This window comes from Pristiophorus japonicus, chromosome 2 (genome assembly GCF_044704955.1).
Source record: "Pristiophorus japonicus isolate sPriJap1 chromosome 2, sPriJap1.hap1, whole genome shotgun sequence".
Classification (NCBI taxonomy): Eukaryota; Metazoa; Chordata; class Chondrichthyes; family Pristiophoridae; genus Pristiophorus; species Pristiophorus japonicus.
In genome coordinates, this window is record NC_091978.1 from 151,852,985 (window position 1) to 151,872,036 (window position 19,052).

At 41.0% G+C, this 19,052-nt stretch overlaps 1 protein-coding gene across 8 annotated transcripts in view; it reads left to right on the forward strand.

The window, feature by feature from the left end:
- The window catches only part of clocka (clock circadian regulator a), a 269,029-nt gene extending 255,405 nt beyond the window's left edge, over positions 1 to 13,624 (forward strand). For 5 of the 8 annotated variants that reach the window (XM_070869943.1, XM_070869953.1, XM_070869956.1 and 2 more), the window contains 4 exons: positions 3,219 to 3,407; positions 4,781 to 4,980; positions 8,264 to 8,507; positions 12,708 to 13,623. In XM_070869943.1, coding sequence (XP_070726044.1) covers positions 3,219 to 3,407; positions 4,781 to 4,980; positions 8,264 to 8,507; positions 12,708 to 12,854 — 780 coding nt within the window. In that variant the 3' untranslated portion in view covers positions 12,855 to 13,623. Of the gene's footprint in view, positions 1 to 3,218; positions 3,408 to 4,780; positions 4,981 to 8,263; positions 8,508 to 12,707 lie in introns of all 8 variants that reach the window. The other 3 variants (XM_070869951.1, XM_070869973.1, XM_070869962.1) reach the window with 3 other exon arrangements.
- The last annotated feature ends 5,428 nt before the right edge of the window (positions 13,625 to 19,052 follow it).

Genomic DNA, 19,052 nt, shown 5'->3' on the forward strand with positions numbered 1-19,052 from the left:
TCACTCTCAACAAGCTCCCCACTGGAGTGGAACTAAATTACGGAACAAATGGGAACCTGTTCAATCTTCGCCGCTTCCAGGCTAGATCCAAGGTCGTCCCACCCTCTGTCATCGAACGACAGTACGTGGATGACGCTTGCGTCTGTGCACACTCAGAGGCCAAACTCCAAGCCATTGTCAACATCTTCACCGAGGCATATGACAGCATGGGCCTTATGCTAAACATCAGTAAGACAAAGGTCCTCCACCAACCTGACCCCACCACACAGCACTGCATCCCGATCATCAAAATCCACGGCGCGGCCTTGGACAACTTGGACCATTTTCCATACCTCGGGAGCATACTATCAGCAAGGGCAGACATCGACGACGAGGTCCAACACCGCCTCCAGAGTGCCAGCGCTGCCTGAGGAAGAACAAGACCTCAAATCTTGCACCAAGCTTATGGTCTACAGGGCAGTATTGATACCTGCCCTCCTGTATGGCTCAGAGACGTGGACTATATACAGCAAACATCTCAAAGCATTGGAGAAGTACCACCAATGCTGCCTCTGCAAGATCCTGCAAATCCACTGTGAGGATAGATGCATCAACGTCAGTGTTCTCGCTCAGGCCAACATTCCTAGCATTGATGCACTGACCACACTTGACCAGCTCCGTTGGGCGGGCCACATCGTCACATGCCCGACACGAGACTCCCAAAGCAAACACTCTCCTCTGAACTCCTACACGGCAAGTGAGCCCCGGTGGGTAGAGGAAACATTTCAAGGACACCCTCAAAGCCTCCTTGATAAAGTGCAACATCTCCACCGGCACCTGTGAATCCTTGGCCCAAGACTGCCCAAAGTGAAGGAAGAGCATCGGGAGGGTGCTGAGCACCTCGAATCTCGTCGCCGAAAGCATGCAGAAATCAAGCGCAGACAGTAGAAGAAGCGTGTGGCTAACCAGGCTCCCCACCCACCCTTTCCTTCAACCACTGTCTGCCCCACCTGTTACAGAGACTGTAATTCCCGCATTGGACTGTACAGTCACCTGAATACTCGCTTTTAGAGTGGAAGCAAGTCTTCCTCGATTTCGAGGGACTGCTTATGATGATAACAGCCCCAAATGCAAAAGTAACTACTTTAGATTATTGGGGCAGTCACTATTTTTGATGTGTCATAAATGGTAAAATAGACACACTGGGCCAGAATTTGCTGTAGCAAGGCATCTAACTGTATCTTCTGTTAGTTAGACATGCCCCTGCATCCTTCAGCTCAAAAGAGGTAGCTGATAACGATAGTGAGGGAAACAGGGCATCTGGGACCTGAGTGAATAGGACAACCAACAGGGTATTTCCTTAACTAATTAGATTAAATGATTGGGAAATAAACATTAGAAGGACTGTGATGGAAAGTGACTTAGAATGGGTGAATTCAATGTCAGATCAGGTACAGAAAGAGAAATAAAGAGAGGAAAAGAAAGATCTGGAATAATGGAGAGATAAAAAGAGACAAAGTTAAAGCAATTTTTTTTTTAATTTGACATTTTTTAAATCTCCCCCAAAAATTCAGAACCTGAAGGAAACATAGAAAATAGGTGCAGAAGTAGGCCATTCGGCCCTTCGAGCCTGCACCGCCATTCAATAAGATCATGACTGATCAGTACCCCTTTCCTGCTTTCTCTCCATACCCCTTGATCCCCTTAGCCTTAAAGGCCGTATCTAACTCCCCCTTGAATATATCCAATGAACTGGCATCAACAACTCTCTGCGGCAGGGAATTCCACAGGTTAACAACTCTCTGAGTGAAGAAGTTTCTCCTCATCTCAGTCCTAAATGGCCTACCCCTTATCCTAAGACTATATCCCCTGGTTCTGGACTTCCCCAACATCGGGAACATTCTTCCCGCATCTAATCTGTCCAGTCCCGTCAGAATCTTATACGTTTCTATGAGATCCCCTCTCATCCTTCTAAACTCCAGTGAATAAAGGCCCAGTTGACCCAATCTCTCCTCATATGACAGTCCTGCCATCCCTGGAATCAGTCTGGTGCACCTTCGCTGCGCTCCCTCAATAGCAAGAGTGTCCTTCCTCAGATTAGGAGACCAAACCAAACACAATATTCCAGGTGAGGCCTCACTAAAGCCCTGTACAACTAAAGTAAGACCTCCATGCTCCTATACTCAAATCCTCTAGCTATGAAGGCCAACATACCATTTGCCTTCTTCACCGCTTGCTGTACCTGCATGCCCACTTTCAGCGACTGATGAACCATGACACCCAGGTCTCGTTGCACCTCCCAGTTTCCTAATCTGCCGCCATTCAGATAATATTCTGCCTTCGTGTTTTTGCCCCCAAAATGGATAATCTCACATTTATCCACATTATACGGCATCTGCCATGCATTTGCCCACTCACCTAACCTGTCCAAGTCACCCTGCAGCCTCTTAGCGTCCTCCTCACAGCTCACACCGCCACCCAGTTTAGTGGCATCCGCAAACTTGGAGATATTACACTCAATTCCTTCATCTAAATCGTTGATGTATATTGTAAAGAGTTGGGGTCCCAGCACTGAGCCCTGTGGCACTCCACTAGTCACTGCCTGCATTCTGAAAAGGACCCGTTTATCCCAACTCTCTGCTTTCTGTCTGCTCCACATTACCCCCAATACTATGTGCTTTGATTTTGCGCACCAATCTCTTGTGCGGAATGAGACTCCACACGTGTAATAGTTCATTTTCGGTGCAGGAGACGTTGAATGACTGTCATTAACATTTATCACGTCGTTAAAAGGGTACTTACGCTTATAATGACAAGAACTTTTCTTTCTGTGGCAAGTTTAATGGGCATAAACAGAGTTCCTATTAAAAAAAAATACAGAGAAGCTAAGAGTGAGATGCCATTTTCACAAAACAAATGATGGAGTAGCGCAACTCGGACAGCAACTTTTGGTTATTCACATTTAACTGCCCATCTGCTCCTACCCTGAAGTTGCTGTACTACTTACCCATAAATAACAGTGAGTGCCATTAGCCTTGCCATTATTTTGACAACAAATTCTGACCCAAGATATTTTTTACGTATGCACATTGTCGCTTATTCGAGAAAGGTGCAATACTACATGGGACTGTTAAAAAGTTTACAACTTTGCAAATATTTTGAATTCAGGTCCTTGATCAATGTGCTTCCTGTTCATTTAAAAAAAACAGTTTGGACTGACCAACTTTTACCTTTTTAAGATGTTTTTGCAACAGCCAACACCAGGACGAAACTTTTCTAATATCCAGCAACCTACATCTATCCCAGTGCAGAGGCAAGGTATTCAAACCAATCAGATTCAAGGAACAATGAAAACTGGTCCAATTAACACACAGCATGTGATGCAACTGCAACCGCTTCTCAGGGAGCAAAGCACGACTTCAGCACAGGTCAGTATGACAGATTGGGTCATATTCCAGTTATGATTGAAATATTGATGAGAATGAATTAATAAGCATTTTGCCTCATCTTGTAAAATGTTAAATGTTGACTATTCAAGCTTCTCGAGAGATAATTGCACAACATGATAGAAATCAGGTGAATAAGTAGGTTAGTAGTTTAAAAAGTAATTATCCCCAAGTCACAGATTTACTTGTCTGAGGTGTCCGTCACAGTTGAAAGAGCTGGGCTACCAAACAAATGTACTTTGTCAACAGTGCAGCATTCCATGGAGAAGAGAAATTCAGAATTAAGAAAGTTACCAGTGCCAGGAAAAGTAGTAACCGATAATGTGATATTCAAGGTTCTTTAGTATCTACAGTAATACCTTTTCAATCATGACATTTATATATTTCTGTTATACAATGGAGGTCTTTCTGCAAATTACCAGCAAAATTAATTTCTGTAATACCTGGAAAGTAAAAATTAATTTTTAGCCTTAGTGCTACATCTGGTACTTTGAAGAAAGTGATCTTGTATCTGTAATCCTGCAGTATATTTACAAAATCTATGTTCTGAATTTCTTTTTGAAAATAAGAACAGGAAGTATAAAGAAATACGGTATGAAATATGGCCCCATTAGTACAGCCACCATTCGCTTCCCTTGCAAAAACAATTATCACCCCCACTCCTCAAAATAAGTTACCCTCGATCTCTGTCATCTCCAAGTACATTCCCATATCTAACTTGACTGTCCTCTCCAAGTTCTTGATCATATTATTGTCACCAAGCTTCATGCTCAAAACTCTCTTTTCAAATCCCTTCAATCCAATTTTCACCCATCGCACTTTACCAATATCAACCAAGTCAAAATCGCTAATGGCATCTTCCATGATTGAGTGCAGTGCATTATCCTTCCTTGTTTAAACTTCTCTGGTTTTCGACAGTTCATCACTCCATCCTCTTCTATGACCTCTTCATCAATCTACCTTCCAAATATAGTCAGCACCTCTCCAGCAGTGACTTCTCCTCCTGCCTGATATAGTCACCTCTGGAGTGCCCAAAGGTTCCATCTTTAGCCACCTCCTTTTTACATTTACATGCTGTCACTCGTAAAACATTTTGACATTATCCACAGGTATATTGTCAACTTCCACATGTATGCTAATGTCTCCAGCTTTATCTCTCTTCCATCACCCTTAATTCCACAGCCATTCTATCAAAGGAACTATCAAAATGTAAAATGTTGTTGTTGGTTTTGTTTTGCAAATAGTAGTTGGATGACATAATAAATCTCAGCTTGATTTTTAGATGAGTACTAACTTAAGATTTCACTTCATGTTTGTTCATCAACAAATCAAGAGCATTTTACTTTTTAATACAGCAGGTTCAGCAGACTTTGCAAACTAACCACAACCAACAGACCTCGATTTCCAGTCAGGATGCCCTCACAGCCTCCCTCTATAACACTATGATGATTTCCCAGCCCACAACAGCAAATGTTGGGCAGTTTCCTTCTACTTTATCCCAAAATTCCAACCAAAGCTGTGCACTTACTACTTTCACTCAGGATAGACCACTGCGGTAAGTATAATGATGTATGCGAAGTGTTTGTGCATAAATTCATCCCCCTCCCCACCAAACTGTGTGGATTGATCTGGAAACTAACTGACTAGAATATGCTAGTACATCAACATTTTAGTATCATATTGATGAATTCTTTTGGGAGGTGAGTGGAAAGAGCAACAGTCATAAAATATATACATTTTTTAAATGTCATCTCATCGCATTTACATTTAATTGTTTGTAGTCCTCAATATTCCTACTGCCGTATGGGCACATTTTGAAACATGTGGTAATGAAGATGTTTAATTTCTACTGGTAGAAAATATCTGTAGAAATATATGAGTAAATGAAATCATAGGATTACATAAAATATACAACACAGAAACAGGCCATTCACCCCAACCAGTCCAAGCTGGCATTTATGCTCCACTCGAGCCTCTTCCCGTCTTTCCTCATCTAACTCAATCAGCATTACCCTCTATTCCCTTCTCCCTCATATGCTTATCTAGCCTCCCCTTAAATGCGTCCTCATCCAGGCTAACATCCCCAGCATTGAAGCACTGACCACACTCGATCAGCTCCGCTGGGCAGGCCACATAGTTCGCATGCCAGACACGAGACTCCCAAAGCAAGTGCTCTATGCGGAGCTCCTTCACGGCAAACGAGCCAAAAGTGGGCAGTAGAAACATTACAAGGACACCCTCAAGGCCTCCCGGATAAAGTGCAACGTCCCCACAGACACCTGGGAGTCGCTGGCCAAAGACCGCCCTAAGTGGAGAAAGTACTTCCGGGAGGGCGCTGAGCACTTCGAGTCTCAATGCCGAGAGTGTGCAGAAATCAAGCGCAGGCAGCGGAAAGAGTGTGCGGAAAACCAGTCCTACCGACCCCTTCCCTCAATGACTATCTGTCCCACCTGTGATAGTGTCTGTGGCTCTCGTATTGGACTGTTCAGCCACCAAAGAACTCACTTCAGGAGTGGAAGCAAGTCTTCCTCGATTCCAAGGGACTGCCTATGATGATGAAATGCATCTATACTATTCGCTTCAACCACTCCCTGTGATAGCGAGTTCCACATCCTCACAACTCTCTAGGTAAAGAAGTTTCTTCTGAATTCCCTATTTGATTGATTGGTGACTATCTTATAATGATGGCCTATGTTCTTCCCCACAAGTGGAAACACACTCTCTGTGTCTACTCTATCAAAACCTTTCATAATTTTAAAGACCTCTGTTAGGTCACCCCTCAGCCTTCTCTTTTCAAGAGAAAAGAGACATAGCTTGTTTACTCTTTCCTGATAGATGTACCCTTGTATTTCTGGTATTATCCTTGTAAATCTTTTTTGCACCCCCTCCAGTGCCTCTATATCCTATTTATAATATGGTGACCAGAATTGTACGCCGTACTCCGAGTGTGGTCTAATCAAGGTTCGATACTAATTTAGCATAACTTCACTACTTTTCAATTCTATTCCTCCAGAAATAAACCCTAGTGCTTGGTTTTCTTTTTTATGGCCTTGTTAACCTGTGTTGCTACTATTAGTGTATTTGTACTCCGAGATCCCTTTGCTCTTCTACTCGATTTAGATTCATATTTTCCAAATAACATGTGATCTCCCTATTTTTCTTACTAAAATACAATACCTCACATTTATCTGTGTTAAAATTCATATGCCAATTATATCCCATTCTGTAAGTTTATTAATGTCTTGTAATTTGTTGCAAACCTTCTCAGTATTGACTAACCTCCCAATTTGGTGTCATCCATAAATTTGAAATTGTGTTTTTGATTCCAAAGTCTAAATCATTAATATAAATTGGGAACAATGTGATCCCAGCACTGATCCTTGTGGAACAGAACTTCCTACTTTCTGTCATGCTCTCTGCTTTCTGTCCTGAAGCCAGCTAGTTATCCATTCTGCTACTTATCCCCTCACTCCACATTCTCTGACCTAATTCATTAGTCTATTATGTGGTACTTATCAAAGGCCTTTTGAAAATCTAGATATACTGCATTATCCTGGTCTATTCTTTCTGTTACCTCTTCAAAAAAATTCTATGAGGTTGGTCAAGCAAGACTTTTCCTTTTGAAATCCAAGCTGACTATTCATTATCATTTTTTGGTTTCTAGATGTTCTTCTATTTTCTTCTTTAGTAGGGATTCCATTATTTTTTCTACTACCGATATTAAACTGACTGGTCTATAGTTCACTGGACATGTTCTATCTCCCTTCTTAAATATAGGTATTATGTCAGCTATCCACCAGTCCTCTGGCACCACAACTTTTTCTAACAAATTATTAAATATGTGTTGTAATGCCTCTGCTATCTCTTCCCTAAATTCTTTTAAAATGCGCGGATGTAATCCGTCCGGACTCGGGGCTTTATCCTTTGAGTTTGGTTAGTTTATTTAACATTTCTCCTCTTTTTATTTTAAATGCAGTCATCCCATTTCTAATCTCACTATCCAATGTCATGTCCACTGGTCTGTCTCTACTGAAGCAAAGTAATAATTTAATATTTCTGCCATCTCTCTATCGCTGTCTGTGATATTATTCTGTCCATCTCTGAGTGGCCCTATTCCCATCCCGACCTTCCTTTTTTATTTATGTGTCTGTAAAATATTTTACTATTTTGTTTTATGTTTCTTGATCATTTAATTTGTCTTCTCAAGTTCTATTCTCAATTCTTATTTTGTTAATTTAAAACAAAATTTGATTTTTATTCTTAGGAAAAAAATTTACAAAACAAATGTTTTATTTTGTATTTGATAGTTAAGATATGAGAAAGTACTTTTAAAGTGGTATAACTTGTTTATAGAATAACATGTTTGCAAAGGAGTAAATTGCCCTTGCTCTGACATCTCAGAAAGTTTATCCAGGAAGGTCCCAGGTTTGATCCTGTCTATGCTAAGTTAGCCCATCTCAGTCGGGATAAAGGCATGGATTCTCTAATTAATCTCAGTGCCCCTGAGTTATGGATCAAGAAAACATCAACAGTGTTCCCACTCCTGATCACTATCGCCTTCCTATCAGAAGTGCACATGTGGGTTTAGCTGAAATGCCCTACTGCAGAGGAATAGCCAACTGGCACTCACTGTCCTGTATGAATGATGGCAACTTGGGACAAAGTGCTGGATAGCCAATGGTATCTGTGAAATCATAACCCAGAAGAGAAAAAGGGAGTCAACACCTTCAGGAGCAGAGGGGACAAATATTAAGAAAAAAATATAATCATGTTGGTCTTCCATTTAAGTTTTGAAAACATACAATGAATATTTAATATCAATTTTTTTCTCTCACTAGATTTACTCAAGGCCAGCATCTTGTGACAAAGCTGGTGTCTGCTCCTATGGGATGCAGTGCAGTTATGGTTCCAACAACTATGTTCATGGGCCAGGTGTTGACAGCTTATCCCACCTTTACCACGCAGCAACAACCTCAGACATTGTCTTTAACACAAAGCCACCAAGAACAACAGGAGCAGCAAACAGCCACAGCTCCACCCCAGTCCCAAACACCACCCCAACAGCCACAGCAGTGCCTACAGGTACGATGATATCAAGACAACCTTTTTAGTGAATAACCTTTCTGCCCACTAGATAAACATACGTAATTCAAATATAATTTTGAAACAAGGATACAAAAAACCTTTCAGAAAATCTTAAGAAATCATGATTACACAACGCTTTTTGATCCAAACATAATATTCTAAAGTTAGTCACTTTAAAACTGCACTACAAGGAATATTGCTAATCTGCTGTCTAAAAATTGGCACTTTAACTCAAATTTCAATGATTTCTGCATCTTTACTGATAATCCGTCACTTTAGGAGATGAACCTGCTGTATTTTTTTTTGAGATACAAGTTTAAAGGAGAAGATAATCTGGAGCATCATGAATATGATGGGGTCTGGAATACACTGCCTGAAAGGGTGGTAGAGGCAGAAACTCTAAACATATTTAAAAGATACTTGGATGTGCACTTGAAGTGCCATAACCTACAAGGCTACAGACCAAGAGCTGGAAAGTGAGATTAGGCTGGATAGCACTTTTTCAACCGGCTCAGACACGATGGGTCATAGAATCATAGAAATTTACAACACGGAAGGAGGCCATTTCTGCGCCGGCCGACCAAGAGCTATCCAGCCGAATCTAATTTTCCAGCTCTTGGTCCATAGCCCTGTAGGTTACGGCACTTTAAGTGCGCATCCAAGTAATTTTTAAATGTGTTGAGGGTTTCTGCCTCTACTACCCCTTCAGGCAGTGAGTTCCAGACCCCCACTACCCTCTGGGTGAAGAAATTTCCTCTCCTATCTCATCTAAACCTCTCCCTAATTACTTTAAATTTATGTCCACTGGTAGTTGACCCCCTCTGCCAAGGGAAACAGGTCCTTCCTATCCACTCTATCCAGGCCCCTCATAATTGTATGCACCCTCAATCAGGTCTCCCCTCAGCCTCCTCTGTTCCAAAGAAAGCAGACCCAGTCCAATCTTTCCTCATGGCCAAAATTCTCCAGTCCAGGCAACATTCTTATAAATCTTCTCTGCATCCTTTCCAGTGCAATCAAATCTTTCCTGTAATGTGGTGACCAGAACTGCACACACTACTCCAGCTGCAGCCTAACCAGTGTTTTATACAGTTATAAGGATACAAAAGGATACGAGCCCCAATGGGCAGAGGAACTGTTTCAAGGACACCCTCAAAGCCTCCTTGATAAAATGCAACATCGCCACTGACACCTGGGAGTCCCTGGCCAAAGACTGCCCTCAGTGCAGGAAGAGCATCCAAGAGGGTGCTGAGCACCTTGAGTCTCGTCGCCAAGAGTATGCAGAAAGCAAGTGCAGGCAGCGGAAGGAGCGTGCGGCAAACCAGACTCCCCACCCACCCTTTTCTTCAATGACTGTACCACCTGTGATAGAGACAGGAGTTCCCGTATTGGACTGTTCAGTTACCTAAGAGCTCAGTTTTAGAGTGGAAGCAAGCTTGCCTCGATTTCGAGGGACTGCCTATGATGATACAGTTCAAGTATAGCCTCCTTGCTCTTGTATTCCATGCCTCAACTAATAAAGACAATTATTCCATATGCCTTCTTAACCACCTTATCTACCTAACCTGCTACCTTTAGGGATCTGTGGACCTGCACTCCAAGGTCCCTTTGTTCCTCTACACTTTTCAGTGTCATACCATTTAATGTGTATTCCCTTGCCATGTTGGACCTCCACAAATGCATTACCTCACACTTATCCGGATTGAATTCCATTTGCCACTGTTCTGCCCACCTGACCAATACATTGATATCTTCCTGCAGTCCACAACTTTCTTCTTCATTATCAACCACACAGTCTATTTTAGTGTCATCTGCATACTTCTTAATCATACCCTAACATTCAAGTCCAAGTCATTGATATATATACCACAAAAAGCAAGGGTCCCAGCACTGAGCCCTGTGGAACCCCACTGGATACAACCTTCCAGTCACAAAAACACCCATCAACCATTACATCAGAACATAAGAACATAAAAAATAGGAACAGGAGTAGGCCATATGGCCCCTCGAGCCTGCTCTGCCATTTAATAAAATCATGGCTGATCTGATCATGGACTCAGCTCCATTTCCCCGCCCGCTCCCCATAAACCCTTATCCCCTTATTGTTTAAGAAACTGTCTATTTCTGTCTTAAATTTATTCAATGTCCCAACTTCCACAGCTCTCTGAGCAGCGAATTCCACAGATTTACAATCCTCTGAGAGAAGAAATTTCTCCTCATCTCTGTTTTAAATGGCATCCCCTTATTCTAATATCATGCCCTCTAGTTTTAGACTCCCCCATCAGTAGAAACATCCTCTCAAGCTCCCTCATAATCTTATACGTTTCGATAAGATCATCTCTCATTCTTCTGAATTCTAATGAGTAGAGACCCAACCTACTCAACCTTTCCTCATAAGTCAACCCCCTCATCCCCGGAATCAACCTAGTGAGCCTTCTCTGAACTGCCTCCAAAGCAAGTATATCCTTTCGTAAATATGGAAACCAAAACTGCACGCAGTATTCCAGCTATGGCCTCATCAATACCTTACATAGTTGTAGCAAGACTTCCCTGCTTTTATACTCCATCTCCTTTGCAATAAAGGCCAAGATACCATTGGCCTTCCTGATCACTTGCTGTACCTGCATACTATTCTTTTGTGGTTCATGCACAAGTACCCCCAGGTCCCGCTGCACTGCGGCACTTTGCAATCGTTTTCCATTTAAGTAATAACTTGCTCTTTAATTTTTTTCTGCCAAAGTGCATGACATCACACTTTCCGACATTATACTCCATCTGCCAAATTTTTGTCCACTCACTTAGCCTGTCTATGTCCTTTTGCAGATTTTTTGTGTCCTCCTCGCACATTGCTTTTCCTCCCATCTTTGTATCGTCAGCAAACTTGGCTATGTTGCACTCAGTCCCTTCTTCCAAGTCATTAATACAGATTGTAAATAGTTGGGGTCCCAGCACTGATACCTGCAGCATCCCACTAGTTACTGGTTATCCTTTGCTTCCTGCCTCTGAGCTAATTTTGGATCCAACTTGCCATTTTTCCCTGGATCCCATGGACTTTCATGACCAATCTGCCATGTGGGACCTTATCAAAAGCTTTGCTAAAATCCATATAATTACATCATATGTACTGCCCGCATCGACCCTCCTCATTACCTCCTTGAAAAATTCAATCAAGTTAGTCAGACATGACTTTCCCTTATCAAATCCATCCTTGATTAATCCGTGTCTTTCTAAATGAAGATTTATCCTGCCCTTCAAAATGTTTTCCAATAATTTTCCCACCACCAAGGTTAGGCTGACTGGCCTATAACTACTCGGTCTATCCCTTTCTCCCTTTTTAAACAAAGTTACAACATTCGTAGTCCTCCAGTCCTCTGGCACCGCACCTGTAGCCATAGAGGACTGGAAAATGATGGTCAGAACCTCTGCTATTTCCTCTTTTGTTTCTCTTAGCAGCCTGGGATACATTTCATCCGGGCCTGGGGATTCATCCACTTTCAAAGCTGCTAAGCCCCTTAATACTTCCTTGCTCATTTTGTTTATCTCGTCTAATGACCTCCTTCCTCTGTGCCATAAATTTCTATGATTCTATGATTCAATGTAAAATAATTCTTCCCTCTTCTAATTTGGATAATTTTATTTATTTACATAAGCTCCTATCCGGTAGGATTATTTCAAATGTAGTAACCCCAGCCCAGTTGGGTCTCCACTGAATAGCTCAGTTAACACCAATCATAGGATCAGTCAGTGAACATCTCCGTAGGAAATAACACTCACTGAGTAATGTCATGAACACTAGATGGGCAATTTCAGTACCAGCAGGGTACACAGTAGAATCCTTATATTTGATGTCCATGAAGGAATTCCCTGCTGAGACCAGAGTGCCAGAAGGGGAAGGTAAAAATTACATTTAAAAGATCTACAAGGTGGAGCGTTTTCTTAATAGTTTTTAAAATCTCACTTAGATTTGGTTGTGGGAATTTCTGTACATTGAAAGTACTCTCCACTTCCCTCCTCTAGAGCACATACTTCTCCTTTAAGCATCATTGCATTGTAGAGGAATATATTGATGAATAACAATTGACTCAGTGGAATGAGTCAGTTAGTTGACAATGTGTGTTTTCTAGGTACATAAACAAAATTGATGCTTTGTTTTAACAATGCTCTCGATTGTAAGTGATATTTGTTTGTTTTTAAATTTAGGCACCTAGATTGCTCCACAGTAATCAAGCCACCCAACTTATTCTATCAGCCGCTTTCCCTCTACAACAGAATACTTTCACTCATCAGCAGCTCTCTCAGCACAGGACTGACAGTTTATCGGATCCTTCAAAAGCACAGCCACAGTAACCTGTGGTCATTTTCTTTAAGTTCAACAGTAGACACTGGCTGTATCAGATAATTTCTATAAAACAAGCCTTGCAACTTTAATTCATTATTAAAAGAATGCAGTGTTCTGAAGTCAGCTGCTAACATTTGAAGAAAGCTGGAGTATTCTAAATTTGAGAATACACCATTCTCACTATAAGGTGCTTATAGAGCTCCACTGTATGTTACAAGATGATCCAGCAGAAAAGAATAAGCTGGACGGGTTTTTGATTTGAGGACCATGAGCTCCTTAATACTTGACTTGTAATCAACAATTCTATCTCCTTCACTCTGTAAAAATGCACTGCCAACTATTAACCAGTACAAACAATTAGCAACTTCAGTAAAACAAAAAACACTAATATTGGTAGTTCTGTTTGTAATGGTAATAAGCTGCTTCTTTAACTTGTATAGAGTGTGGTAGCTGTTCGGCTGCTATCTCTGCAGTGTTTAGTTTGTTTCAACTATTATGGTGAAAATTGAACGGACAGTTTTGAGTGTCAAATAATTAAGAGTCAGATAATATTTTCAGAAAGTTTTACGAATGCATTCTTTATTGTACAGATTCTGTAAAATAATGTGTAAATAACCAGGAAAAGGCAAGTGAAATATTTTATATGATGCATGAAAGTGTAATCTGTTTGTAGGTTTAAATATTTTGTTTTAACTATTATTTTGTAAAGATGCAGAAGCTAATTTGTCTTTTAATCTATCCTTCACTCAAAGAACATGGGAAAATATAAATTTCAACATAAAGATACCAAGTGCTAATGTGTCACAGTTTGTTTACTTTGCTGCTTCATGGGATAAAAATTGGGCTTAAAATTGTCATGTCAAATTTGATAATTAGATCCATCGAAAAACTGCCCGAGTAGCTACTTAGTAAAATGCTGTTTAAAATTATCCATTCTATTTTATGAACAGAACTTACCTGAAATATGATGAGATTGATTCCCTTTTCATTCAACTTTAGTTACAAGATCAGTTACAACTGAATTGGTCAAGATTACTGCTGCAGTAGTGTTTTGTTCCATTTTGATGTAAATTATAACTGGACAACATATGGTTTGTTAGCATAAAGTGATAGTGTAAACACTTTACATGCAGTATTCTAATACAGATCTCTTTGAATAATCAACCTAATTTGTTTTTTTAGACTTGAGCTTTATTAGTGTTTTGAAAAGTGGTCATTGATTTTTAATATTGTCCATTAATAATAATTATATTTTATGATGTCCTAAATTAGACTTTTGATTGAAATATATTTCTAAAGCATTATTATATAATCGAAGATGATAGTTCATTGGAGGGGAAGTCTACAGTGTGGAATAGTCAAAACATTTTGGAAATATTCTGAAAATGAGGCCTTTGGGCAATGCCCAGTTATCATAGAATCATAGCTGTTTACAGCAGGGAAGAAGGCCATTTCGGTCCATCGTGTCCGTGCCAGCCAACAAGAGGCTATCCAGCCTAATCTCACTTTCCAGCTCTAGGTCCATAGCCCTGCAGGTTACAGCACTTCAAGTGCACATCCAAGTACTTTTTGTGGTGAGGGTTCTGCTTCTACTACCTTTTCAGGCAGTGAGTTCCAGACCCCGACAACGCTCTGGGTGAAGAAATTTTCCCTCAAATCCCCTCTAAACCTTCTACCAATTACTTTAAATTTATGCCCCCTAGGTGTTAACTCCTCTGCTAAGGAAAATAGACCCTTTCTATCCACTATATCTAGGCCCCTCATAATTTTATATACCTCAATGAGGTTTCCCCTCAGCCTCCTCTGTTCCAAGGAAAACAAACCCAGCCTATTCAATCTGTCCTCATAGTTAAGATTCTCCACTCCTGGCAACATCCTCGTATATCTCCTCTGTACCCTCTCCAGTGCAATCACGTCCTTCCTGTAATGCGGTGACCAGAACTCTAGCTGTGGCCTAACTAGTGTTTTATACAATTCAAGCATAACCCCCCCCCCGCTCTTGTATTCTGTGCCTCGACTAATAAAGGCAAGCATTTCGTATGCCTTCTTAACCACCTTATCTACCTGGCCTGCTACCTTTAGAGATCTGTGGACCTGCACTCCAAGATCCCTTTGTTCCTCTACACTTCTCAGTGTCCTACCATTTAATGTATATTCCCTTTCCTTGTTAGCCCTCCCCAAATGTATAACCTCACACTTCTCCAGATTAAATTTCATTTGCCACTGTTCTGCCCAGTTGATTGATATCTTCCTGCAGTCTATAGCTTTCTTCTTCATTATTAACCACATAGTCGATTTCAGTATCATCTGCAATCATCTTAATCATACCTCCTATATTCAAATCTAGATCATTGATGTATACCACAAAAAGCAAGGGACCGAGTACTGAGCCCTGCGGAACCCCATTGGAAACATCCTTCCAGTCACAAAAACACCCATCAACCATTACCCTCTGCTTCCTGCTTTTGAGCTAATTTTGGATCCAACTTGCCACTTTGCCCTGGATCCCATGAGCTTTTACTTTCATGACCAGTCTGCCATGTGGGACCTTATCAAAAGCCTTGCTGAAATCCATATACACTACAAGAACGCAATACCCTCATCGACCCTCATTACCTCCTCAAAAAATGCAATCAAGTTAGTGAGACACGACCTTCCTTAACAAATCCATGCTGACTGTCCTTGATTAATCCGTGTCTTTCTAAATGAAGATTTATCCTGTCCTTCAGAATTTTTTCCAATAATTTTCCCACCACCGAGGTTAGGTTGACTGGCCTGTAATTACTCGATCCATTCCTTTCTCCCTTTTTAAACAAAGATACCACATTAGCAGTCCTCCCATCCTCTGGCACCACACCTGAAGCCAGAGCGGATTGGAAAATGATGGTCAAAGCCTCTGCTGTTAAGTCTTTGGCTTCACTTAACAGCCTGGGATATATTTCATTTGGGTCTGGGGACTTATCCACTTTCAAAGCTGTTAAACCCCTTAATACTGCTTCTCTCACTATGTTAATTTCATCTAATATTTCACATTCCTCCCCGATAGCAGTGTCTGCATCGCCCCGCTCCTTTGTGAAAACAGACCCAAAGCATTCATTAAGAACCATACCCTCATCTCTCACCTTCACACACACATTACCCACATGGTCTCTAATAGGCCGTACCCTTTTTTTAGTTATCCTCTTGCTCTTAATATATTTATAAAATATCTTTGGGTTTTCCTTGATTTTACTTGCCAAAAATTTTTCATGCTCTCTCTTTGCTTTCCTAATATCCTTTTTAATTTTACCCCTGCACTTTCTATACTCTAGAGATTCTGCAGCATTTAGCCCTCGGTATCTGTCACAAGCCTCCCTTTTTTTCTTTATCCTACCTTGTATGTCCCTAGACATCCAAGGGGCGCTAGATTTGTTAGTCCCACCCTTTTTTCTTTAAGGGCACATATTTGGTCTGAACCCTCCGATCTCCTCCTTGAATGCCTTCCACCATGGCTAAATCACCTCTCAGCTTAGCAAAGTTGTCTTTTCCTCAATTTAGAACTTTTATTCCTGGTCTATCCTTGTCCTTTTCCATAACTACCTTAAATCCAACTGAATTATGATCACTAGCACCTAATCCTCTCCCACTGATACCCCTTCCACCTGCCCAGTTTCATTCCCTAAAACTAAATCCAGAATCGCCCTCTCCCATGTTGGGCTTGCTACATACTTGCTAAAAAAGTTCTCCTGAGTGCTTTTTAGGAATTCCGCATACTCTATACCCTTCACACTAATTTTATCCCAGTTAATATCAGGATACATGAAATCCCCTACTATTACTGCCTTATAGTTGCTGCACATCTCAGAAATTTGCCTACATATTTGTTCTTCTATCTCCTTCTCACTGTTTGGGGGTCTATAGTACACTCCCAGCAGTCTGATCGCCCCTTTTTTGTTTTTTAATTTGACCCATATGGTCACGTTTGATGATCCCTCTAACAAATCATCCCTCCTTACAGCTGTAATAGTTTCTTTAATCAATACCGCGACCCCCCCTCCCTCCCTTTTTACTCCCCTCTCTATCCCATCTGAAAATCCTGTAACCAGGAATGTTGAGTTGCCATACCTGTCCCTCTTTTAGCTATGTCTCTGTAATAGCTATAATATCGTACTCCCAAGTATCTACCTGTGCTCTCAGCTCATCTGCCTTATTCGCTATACTCCTTGCATTGAAGTATATACCATTAGTACAGGCAAACCCCCTTGTTGACTACTATCTAGTTCTTGTTTCCTCCGTCGTTCTAATTTAATCTCTACATTTTTGTTTTCCAATTCCAGTTTTTCTTCCTTCCCTACTGACTCAATTCTCTATTCACTGCTGGGAGTGTACTAATTTCACTCAGAGAGTTGTTAACCTGTGGAATTCTCTACCGCAGAAAGTTGTTGATGCCAGTTCATTAGATATATTCAAGAGGGAGTTAGATATGGCCCTGATGGCTAAAGGGATCAAGAGGTATGGAGAGAAAGCAGGAAAGGGGTACTGAGGTGAATGATCAGCCATGATCTTATTGAATGGTGGTGCAGGCTCGAAGGGCCGAATGGCCTACTCCTGCACCTATTTTCTATGTTTCTATAGACCCCCAAACCCTGCCAAGCTAGTTTAACCCTCCCCAACACCACTTGCAAGCCCCCCCCCCCCCCACCCCAGCAAGGACACTGGTCCCAGCTCTGTGAGGTGCAACCCGTTATACACTATAATGTATCATTAAACAAACTGTGACGATAACTTTGTTAGACTGCATGTATATCTGAGACTTACAAGAAACACAGCACTGATAATTTTAAAAGTTCCGAGAGATTGGTAATATTTGAGTTCTCATCAAAGGAAAATTAGGCAATCTGCTTTGTGATCTTTGAAGAGAATTTCCATTGAAAAAAAAATATTCATTCATGGGATGTGGGTGTCGCTGGCTCGCATGGCCAGCATTTATTGCCCAAATATGTTCAATGTTGCAGAAAATATCAGCACTTTGTTCTCTCTCAAGTACAGAAATTGGTTCAGAAAAATCCATTTCAAAAGCACCATTCTGAACATTTCTGATGTGCTAGTGTTAAGTTACAATTTTGCATTTTGTTTGAAAGAATGATTAAGTGATATAGGCCCGTATTTTCCACTTGCTGGATTTTTGGCGCCCACGCATGTTAACATATGATTTTTGTGTGTACATTCGTGCCAGAAAAAAAAAAATGGGGACTTTCGGCAAACAAATATTTGAATTTGGCTTTGCACTCTTTGAAGTTGTCTGGGGAGTCGGAGCTTCAAATCTGCGCTAAAAACTCTCTGGGCATGCACGAAAAAAGAAACTTTCTGGTATGGATCAGACATATTGGCCCTGAAATTCTGATGTACCGGGTCCATACGAAGTTTCTACGGACCCGGGAAGGCATCGGAATAGCCGGTTTTCAGCGTACAATGCGCATGCGCTGAAAACCGGCTTTTCCGATCAGTCAATTTTCTGGCTTGACAGATCTTCCGTGTCTCAGGAGCAAGGGCATTTGCAGGGAAAGATTTCCAATATTTATGAATATCTTGCCCTGCAAATGTCCTTTAAAATCTTGCGCCTGAAAAAGCAGGCGTATAGCCTACTTTTACAGGCGCAAGGGTTTACAAATACACAAACATTTTAAAATAAAGTTATAAAACACATTTTATTGATTAAAAACCCTCCCCACTATGGTAAGTTTATTTTATGGCTTAATTAAAAACATTTATTAAAAAATATATATTCCTGACTTTTTTAAAACAATTTTAATTTAAACGAATGCTAAATATGTAGTTTATTTTCTATTTTTTATTGTGTTTTGGGTGTTTATGAGGGGTTTCTCATTCATAGTAATAGGAGTTCCGGACTTACGGAACTCCTATCACTATGAATGAGAATCTATACTACACCTGATTGGCTGCTGTCACCAGATCCCGGCCTGCGCACGTCCCCACGTGCATGCACTGCGATGCGCAGTCACGAGAGGCCTCAGGCTCTGAAGTTCCAACGGGCGCAGCAGCAACAGGTAAGTGCACATCTTTTTTCTCTCTTTCTGTTTGCCCGTGGGAAGAGCTCGACTGGGAATTTAAGGGCCATTTAAAAAGCCCTTTGTGATCAGATTGTTTTTCCTTTTGTGATCGGATCATGCTGGCTGGATCTTTCTGCAATTTTGAGCATTAAAACC